Source organism: Antrostomus carolinensis, unplaced genomic scaffold, assembly GCF_000700745.2.
Source record: "Antrostomus carolinensis isolate BGI_N321 unplaced genomic scaffold, ASM70074v2 scaffold49082, whole genome shotgun sequence".
NCBI lineage: Eukaryota > Metazoa > Chordata > Aves > Caprimulgiformes > Caprimulgidae > Antrostomus > Antrostomus carolinensis.
In genome coordinates, this window is record NW_010302637.1 from 1 (window position 1) to 9958 (window position 9958).

A 9958-nucleotide genomic window follows, 5' to 3' on the forward strand; every position below is an offset into this window, starting at 1 on the left:
TTTTTTTAATTTATTTTCCCTTCCTCCCACCCTTTGCTTTTCCCCTTTCCTGCACCCCCTTTTTAAATTTTTTTTTTGCCTGTTGCTGTAAGCCTAGAAGGGCTAGAAGTTGCACCCTAGAAGTGCCAATTGGCACCCTAGAAGTGCCAATGAGGGGCTCATTGAACTCACTTCACAGGGGAGGGCTCTGCGTGTGCGTTAGAGAATCACTAATGGGGCATGTGAATACCTGAGGGTTGTCTCATTATCATGGCAAGCCGGATTTCTTCACATGAGCTGGGTACAAGGAAGGGGCTTTTGGTTTTAATGTATGCTAAACTTCCTTTCTCCATCCCAGTGGACCTGGTTGCTCTGAAAGCTAAACTAATGATCTACAATTCATCAGACACCCTAATCTGCAGGTTTTTCAGGGTGTTGTTTTGGTTACAGGTTCTTAACTGCTGCTGCTCATCTCCTGCTGATACTGCACAAAAACTGCCAAAAGCCTTCTTTTGTAAATAGAAATGAATCTGGATTAGTTTCCAGACACTCTGTCAAGAAATTATACAGCACATAAGCTCCAAAAAGCAAGGGTTTTTTCCATGACATTTCTGTACAGGCATTTGTCTAGTTTTATCCACATATGGTTTGTTTTTCTGAAAAAAATTCAAATAATTTAAATGTACATTTCAAATGAGAGTGCTTAACAGCCAGGAATAGTTGCTTTTTTTTACACATGGCTTCTAGTGGTTCAGTATGGCTGGATGCTTCCCTTTGCTATTTCTTAGCATGAAGAGTAATCAGAAAGATAAATAAGGAGGACTAGTAATTTTCATTTAATTTAGCATTTCTTTTTAAATTATGTTCTAATAAATGAAGGTGTTGACCTTGTTGCTATTCAAATCAATATGCTCACGTGCTGATTTAAATGGTAATGTTAATGTAAGTAGGATAATATCTCAACCCCACACTGCTCAATAACCTGCGACATCCAACATCTTTATCTCTTCTCTCCTCAGCACTGCAGTGATAACACCCACCATTGCCAATCAGATATGAATATAGTAGGCGCTTGGAAGAGAGGTTACACTGGAAAGAATGTTGTGGTCACCATCCTCGATGACGGCATCGAAAGAAACCATCCAGACTTGATGCAGAATTATGTGAGTGTCCACAGGAGATTTGCTGCTTTATCATTACTCCAAATGATTTGGTGCTCCTGGAAGGATGGAGGGAGGGAAGAGGGAAGAATCATATGAGAGTTTCCTCAAATGTTAATACCAGTGGGAGGAAGGAAGACAGCTTCTGGTAATCTGTATTGTTATAGTTAAGAATGTGTTCCATTTGAATGTATTTAATACCTGGGTGCCTCTTAAATTTCTGAAGGACTGAAACCAATCATCAGATACTTTTTCTTTTTTCTGTAATTATTTTACTTAATATCCTCACACTCTCAGAACTTAGAAATGAAATACACTGCTTTTCAGTTAATGCTTGCAACTTAAGTCCATTTTTGGCCAATACATTTAGCTAGAAAGACAATAGCTTTTCTCAAAGACTGTAATTTTAGACATATCCTTTCACGTATTTATTTTTAAAACTATTTATGTTACTGCTAGAAATAATATAAAAGGTAAAGGACATGACTTGTTATGATTCACTCAGTTAAAAACAGGTGTAGAATATTTTGGGGTCTTTCTAGTAAAGTTCTCTTAACTCCAGTGAGTCTCCTCACAATTTGTAGCAGAGCTGTGTCCTTTCTTTTCTGTATCCTATGTCTCATGTCACTTCAGGAGGTTTCTGTTTGCTTCTGGTTCATCACATTTAAACGACTGGTTTAGTATACCTTGGAGAATTGTATAATGAGAGGAGAAGCTCCTTCTATAGTGGGTGACTTCTTGTGTTAGTGTCAGATTTTGAAGCTGTTCAGTCCTGTGCTTTGGGAGTAGGCATTATGTGGAGGCACATGACCTTGAGGACCTTATCATTTCTCTGAAATACAGTGTGCAAGGTGTACATTCACACGAGGTAAGAAAACAAACAAATATATTGGGATTGAGCCAGACTGGTGAAGCACGAGGCATGTATGTACCTTCAGTCCCATTACAGATGTAGAGCCCTGAACAGAGGCTTTTTGCCAGCAGGCATATCATCTTGACATAGCATTGAATAAGTGAAGGTCATGTCCACAGTTTAAAGCTATTTATTTTTAATTGGCCATACTTTCATCCATCTCCTTCCCCATGCTGCATGTGGAACGCAGCTTTGAAAAACATGAGGAAGACTGCACAAACACAAGTGACAAGCAATTGCCCTATTTGTCAATGGATGCTTGATCCTAATACATGCCATAGATTTCATTTTAATCTCTTAAATTATTTAAATAAACCAAATATAATTTTATCTCCTCAGTGAGTGACCTGGATTGTATCATATGTTACCTCATCCCAGTACTGTCCTTCTACTGAATTTAGAACAGTTACTTATTCCCTTACCACCTCCTCTCTCCCTTTCCTCACACCAAGAAGGGATTCCCCCAAAGTAGTACACATTGATTGTTTGATGACAAATGCCTTCTGTATGTCAGATTGTTGCTGATGTGACTGTATACAGGAGTATTTGAGGTGTCAATTAATATTTTCAGCTGTAAGAATCCTGGAAAATGTAAAATATGGAACAAAAATACAGAGATATCTTTCAAATACTTGAAACAGTTATATTCCTAGGGAAATGGTAATGCACTTTATGTTGCATTTCAAGCTGTATTTTTATAGCAATATTTTAAAGAAATTATATTATTCGTATTCCTTGAAACTATGACTGAAATTTCAATCATCATTGGGCAGATAATTTATTGAATCTTGAAGCAAAATCCCAGTGTTGAGAATGAACTATCTTAACTTCTAAAAGTTTCTTAAAAGAAATGTAGTCTTCTCATTAAATGAAACACTACTTTCTATTTCCTCTGTGACACTGAAACTATGCTTTTTCAGGGCATTTGTTATCCTTCTCCCTTTTCTAAAAATAAAATAAAATATGTAAATCCTGTAATTATTAAATATATAATCCTTTCCTAAAACATGCAATCATCATAAAACCATAAAAATGTTACTTAACCTAATTACTCCCTTGTAGGAACCTGCTGGATAACGTATAGGTCACGTGAGTCAATGGCTAATTACTGAGAAACTGTTTTTCTTTCTTCTGTTTCCTACAGGATTCCCAGGCCAGTTTTGATGTCAATGGAAATGATTTTGACCCTATGCCTCGATATGATGCCAGCAACGAGAACAAGTAAGGCACTGTGACATTCATGGCATTTTCAGTCTAGTTCATCAAGTAGAAAGTACCAGTTCTTCCATGAAAGTCTAGGAAACTTGATTTCTCATAAAGCAGCATGATTTGAATTTAGATCTTTGTGAAATACATACTTATGTGTTTTCCAGGCACACTGTATGACACTTACTCTTTGAAAGCATTTGGAGCCATCCAAAAACACATAAAAATTAGTTTGAGAGTTCTGGGCATGTGAAATGAACAATTTTCAGTCCCATTGGGATGCTGAATATAAAGGTTATCTCTTACTTTCCTCAGATATCTCATTGAGGTATTGGGACGTTATTATGTGTGACAACTGTCTTGGCTTCTGACTTTCTTGAACTTTATAGACTTTGTGTATGGAAGAAATAGACAAGTTAATGAAGATTACTTTTTTTTTCTCTAATAACATCTTTTAAAGTGATGGAGATTTTACATATGGAGGTTTGATAGAAACCTTATAAACCCAGAAGTAGCAATTCTGCCAGGGTATAATATCTGTGTCACATGACTGGTTGGATATATATATATCTTTGAATTACTTACTTCTTCAGGGCTCTGCTTCCTGATATTTGTCACTCCAACTCTGCTCTTTGGATGTACTGTGGTGAAGGCTGGGGGAGACACTGGGAGGGACACCTCACCTCAGGAAACAGGCCACCTTTCTGCCCCCATGGGTATTTGAGGGCAGTTATTTATTGGTAACATTTTTTAATTAGGTACTTGGCAGAAAGAAATACCTTTCTGTGGAATTGCATGAATTAGAGGAATGAGGATCCTACTAGTTGACAATATGCTGACTGTATGTATTGTTTTCTTGAGGTTTGGGTTGTTTGGGTTTTTTTAATTGTGGAAAGAGTTTACTGTTGTTTACCTCCAGAAGAGAGACTACAAGAGGTGAAATTTCATCCTTCACACAACTGAAATGCTTTTGGGTTTGTGTTGTCTCTTCCCTACAATCCCGCAAACCCTCTGCAGAAGAATGCAGCAAGTGAGAGCTGAGTGTCAGCAGCAAAACTTAACATTGGTTTAACTGGATAAACTAATTAGAGCAACCTTATATCATACTTTGATGGGAGAATCCTCTCCTTGTCAACACTTTCTTCATAACAGTAGGAAACAATGTATGGACAGGCTGAAGAACAGTCTTGTTATGCATAGCTGCCTGTTATATACAGATCCACTCATCTTGCAGTGAATCTCAAGGAGCTGTCATAGCTACTTTCAGACATAGGATAACACAGAATCACAGAATGAGAGGGATTGGAAGGGACCTCAAAAGATCATCTAGTCCAATCCCCCTGTCGGAGCAGGAACCTAAATGAGATCACATAACTGAGGTGAATTCTGCCAAATACTTGTTTGGTCAGGTAGCCTGATCCTGCCTGGTAGGCCAAAATGAGAAATAAGTAAGGATTTAGCTCTTAGAAGATATATAAATAAATGTACATACACGCACACATCTTAGTTGTGGTTACTAGAAATACTGTTTAACATAGAAACATCTTCTGTTGCTATTAATTTCAATAATAATAATAGTTTATTTATTTGAGAATACAATCATGGCATATATTCTCATTCAGTTGTTTTTATTTGATGCTATTTACATGCTGCCAAGTACTTTTATCTGGAAACAAGTACGTGCAAGAGCTGTTTCTTTCCCTTTTGCCCATTAGGCATATCTTTCTCATCCTTTCATACAGAAGCTCAGTTTACTGATTCGTATCTGTGTCTTCTTCCCTAGAAATCTCCTAAAGCAAGAGCACCATGAGAGAATAAAAAGAGAAATTCAGTAAAACCTTTTGTTTTGAAATGTGTAAACATTTTGCACATGCAGTCTAGTTTAAGTTTAAGCAAAAATAAAACAGTGACATGGAACAAATAGCGGATAGACCCAGTTGCTGCATTGCCTCAGAAAGCTAGTGACAAGCCAAGGACTTCAGAGCTAGATGCAAGTACAGAAGATGCTAACATTACACTGAAGTTGTTAGGAGATATCCTCAAGACACACCTTCATTTAAACAGAAGAATGGATAAAAGTCTACCAATTCTTGCTCTTTCCAAAGCCTTCTGGTTTTCCTACAGTTGAGAAATTTTATGTGCCATTGTTATCTCAGTTTTAGAGGTGTCCTGTCACTGGTATAGAAAGGTCAGAATCAGCAAATGTGCTATTAATTTTTGATGGCTATGATAAATCCTTGGTTTGGTTTATGACAGGTGTCAGGACTACAAGCAAGGTTTATAAACATGCTATTTACCTGAAAACAGAATAAGAACAGAGGAACATAAATTGTTTTCAGCCCAAAGAATGTAGGCATTGCCACTCAGTGTGCTGCAACAACTAATTTGTATGACTGACCGCATCAGCCCTAGCTTTGAACTAGGTGTCTACATTATAGCCTGGTACAAAGTATTGGAAGAGCAAAACTGTGTCTGCATGATCACCACAAAAGGGTGGTCACCCCCACTCCTTACCTCATGTTTGCTCTTTCCTCCTTTCCCCAGCCTTTGTGCAGCTCTCCAGAGTGAATCATGCTGAAAACTGCACTGCCAGCAACAGCAACAACATAGTGCATTTTCAGCCTGGTTGGGCAGGTTCTTCATTCAACCTGAGGTCAGAGGAGAGCGAGACAGGCACAAGTGGGGAAATGAAGCATGGCCTGAACCTCTCACTGGCAATGCCAGTTTTAGTGAACTAAGGTGACTGTATGACAATGCCCCAAGTGCCTACAACTTTAGTCCACAAAACTGAGTGTGATGGAGAGGCAATTGGCAGCAGTGTCCTCCAGGGAGTCTCGAGAAAAGGATGTGACAGTCAGCCTGGCCCTCTAGGAATACTCAGCTGAGCCAGTTTGTATGACAGCACATTCCTCTCTCCTGCTGTCCACCACCCCATATGCCCACACACGCTTTGGGGACACATCCTGCCTCACCTGCATGAAGATGCTCCTGTCCCTGAAGTTGGAGCATGGCAAGGGCACACTTGGAGGCCTCCCAGTTCAGGTGCATTTTCAGGGATTCACCCTCCTTGGTGCTGAGAGGAGCCACATATCTCTAGATGAGAATCACAGCTGCATCTTTTTCTTTGGCTGGGCACTGAAATCATCAATTTTTTACAAATCATGTCCAGAGAAGGGAGGCTGCTTTCTGTTTGGTTGCTAGCTAGAGTTTTGTAAGGGATATAAAATTGTGCCAATTAATTTCTCTTCTAGGGCTAGGGTATTTCAGTTTTTGTACTCTGGCTCCCTGGTGGATACTCTCACTGCCCAACCCCTAAGGTCCTGTGGTGAGGTGTGTTGGTGGAAGGGCAGATACTGTGCTGTACTGAGCTTTGTCAGTGTTATCAGGAGGTATAGCATGAGTGTAGAGTCAACTCTTGGACACACAGAATACATGAAGCATGCTTTCAGTGTCCTTGACAGGACACTGTCAAGGCCCTTAGAGGCTCAGTATTTCCAATTAGGAGATACACTGAGCCTGGTAAGCAGCACCTAAGCACCTTCAACCTTTGGGGCTCCCTAGTTTGCACTGGATTCAACAAGAATTAAATGACTACTTAGGTACTGAAAGGCACTACTAGTGGCCCATCTATATTTTTAAGTGTCTTCTTCAGAAATCAGGCAGGAATTGGGTGTAAGCTGGAACACAGGAGGTTCTGCTTAAACTTGAGAAAAAACTTCTTTACAGTGAGGGTGACAGAGCACTGGAACAGGCTGCCCAGGGAGACATTCAAGACCCACCTGGACGCCTTCCTGTGTGATCTCATTTAGGTTCCTGCTCCGGCAGGGGGATTGGACTAGATGATCTTTTGAGGTCCCTTCCAATCCCTCACATTCTGTGATTCTGTGATTCTGTGATTCTGTGAATCATATCATGTGTTCATTTGTCACTAGATACTCAAGTTGTGCCTGGAGGTTGTGTTAACCACAACCAGGGAACTTTCTGAAAGTCATGCTTTGCAAAGACTTCATAATGTGCAAGATCAATTTGGTTGACTCCTGTTTCCTGCTATAGCAACTGGGCAACATTGCATAATGGTGATTTGTGTCTTCCAGTAAAGGTGGGATGTACAAATGTGCTATCATTTCATGAAATGATCTGTTTTATTCTGACTCATTTTATAGCCCAACCTTAAGGGATGTAAAGATAAAGAGTAAAAAGAATTACTGTAAAAATAAGCACGTGTCTCAGGGCAACTTTGCATGTACCGGATCTGTTTGATAGCTTTTAACTTTTAATTAGTAGTGAAGGCTTTCTGTTGCTGAGACTTATTGGTGAGGAAAAAGGAATGAGAAAAAATTAACTGAAGGTTTGTGAAGTGACTGTAGGTAACCTGAGTGACACTTTCCAAAATTGTATTTTTGGAGTTTTACATTAAATCTATTAGTTAAGGAGAATAGGAGGGTAGAAACAAGAACAGCAAAGAAACATTAGACTAATCTTTCAAGGCTTGTAGTTAAAATCAGGGTGGGACGATAGTTTCTTTAACTACTATGGTATGTAGGAGTCCTGCCACAAGTTTGCTTTGGTTTCCACAAATTGGCAGCAAATCATGAAGTTTGTAAATGGTACAGGCCTATACTAGAGCTTCCTTCTGCTCAGAGGTTAGAGACAGCAGTCAGCTGTGGATGAAGTCAAAGCAAAGCATCTTGTTTTGGTTTGCTGATGAGTACTGCTGCTTTATTCTTTTCCTGTTATTCCACCGGTACCTGTAAACATCTATGTTGAAACAACTAGGCATTATCAGTTACAGATCCTTAGACAGAATGCAGATAGGGTGGCTGAAATGGTACTCCAGCCTTTGTATAGCCTCAGAAATAAACCAGACATGTTTATAGTATCAAAACATTTTGCTATTTTGACCAAACAAAACTTAGTTTTTCTGTTTCATGAGAAATTTCTTGGGGATGATATTTCAGAGCTTAGGTCCTACTCTGCTGACAGGTACTTCTATAAAACAAAGGACCTTTTAAAAAAGCTCTTTTAAAAAATACCAGTTGACTTTAATGTAGTTCTTATTAAACTTATGTAAGAAAAGGAAAAGTAAGCTATTGTTTCTGTTTTGGAGATACTGAGTCACTCTTTGGATGCCTCTTCAGCATTTTTCAGTGATGCATCCTACTACATAAATAATTTATTTTAATAACCTTCTAAATTATTTTTTAATGAGTGCAAGATTTTTGAGAGACAACAATTTTTGCTGTTCAAAAATCATCAGAAACACAAGCTACTTATGTGTAAACTTCGCAAAATCTGGACACCTTTATATCTTTTCTCACAACAACAAAAAAGTTAATGATTTAATGAGTTTCAATCCTGCGTAATCCAACATATTAACATTGTTTTTCTGTAGCGTCCATTCCAGTTCATTGTTACTTTCATTTATCAACCACATTAATGTAGATGCTCAATAAGATGACAAAGTTTTAATTTTCTTCCAAGAGTAAGAAGCTGCTAGTTCATACTCTATGCTTATGTTGAAGACCTGTAGTATGTCCCAGGTCATTTCATCAGAATGGTTACTAGATATTTGACAGGCAGATCAGTTTCTCTTGCCTCCTGGACAGTCAATAAAGTAAAATTTAAAAGCTTCATTGACTATTGTGACATTATTCAGAGCACATATCAACTGAGCAGTCAAACACAGGGAGCCAGAAGTCTCTCATTGCTGGCTTGAAAGATCATCTCAAAATGGTTCCCACTGCAGCAGTGTGGTAGAAAGGAGTGCTGACAATTGGGGTATCTGTCTGCATAGTTTATGCATTTTGATTGCCAATGTACACCTGTTGCTGTTGCTTTGAAATTGGCTGTATGACGTGCTGCAGACAAAAGTGAAGGGAAGATAAACTGTACTGAGAATCACTGCTGCATCATCTTGTGCTTTATCTTTTGTGTAAAAAACAGTTCTACTGTCAGATGGCTAGTCAGAACAAAAAAAGACCTTGGGAATTTTATAGACTCATCGCTACTTTTTTTTTTTTTTTTTGCTTGTGTCTGCTCAAGGCTTTCAAATAGGAAGGAACTGCAGATCTCAAGGCTCACACCTGCAGGGAGGGCCTGGGAAACCTGGTGATTAAGCTGTGGAAGGAGGCTGGAGTTAAGTTGGAGCAAGGTATCAACTCTCAGGAAAAGGCTTTTTTCAGAGGGAGTCTCAGTCATGTCTGCTCTTTTTCTCTACTCTGACTTTTCATCTTGACTTTCTCCAGCCTCTGGAGGCTTAAAACCCAAAGGATTCAGTGATGGTGTCATCTGGCAGAGCGTGGTCTGTCCAATGCCAGCAAAGCATTTCTGAGAGCAGATAAATCTTCCTTAACAGGAAGGTAATTTAGAGTAGAGAATTAACTTAATATGTATATGTATTTAAGATCAACAGCTGAAATGTTGTTTTGTTTGTTTGAGCTTACACTGAGTGTGGTATTGTTAATTCCAGGTACCAGTGACTGAATGTCAGCTGTCTCAGTGTCACTGTAAATTTAATGGACTTTGGTTAGGATTGTTAGGAAACTGCAGATTTTGAATTGTTTTCTCTAAACTGGTGAAGTGTTCGTTTATGAAAACCAGGGTCTGAACCAAACAGTCAGAGGTTGTTGGTATAGAAGCTGTAGTCAGAGACTGCAATCCTGATTTATTGTGTTTTGGTTCTACTCTGATTTAAAACTCT

At 38.9% G+C, this 9958-nt stretch overlaps 1 protein-coding gene across 1 annotated transcript in view; it reads left to right on the forward strand.

Annotated features, from left to right (window-relative positions):
* Positions 1–998: 998 nt before the first annotated feature.
* Positions 999–9958, forward strand: part of LOC104521759 (proprotein convertase subtilisin/kexin type 5) — a gene marked incomplete at its 5' end in the record, with an annotated part of 55526 nt that continues 46566 nt past the window's right edge. Inside the window, 2 exon segments of the mRNA XM_010163850.1 lie at positions 999–1142; positions 3197–3273. Of these exon segments, the coding sequence (XP_010162152.1) occupies positions 999–1142; positions 3197–3273 (221 nt within the window).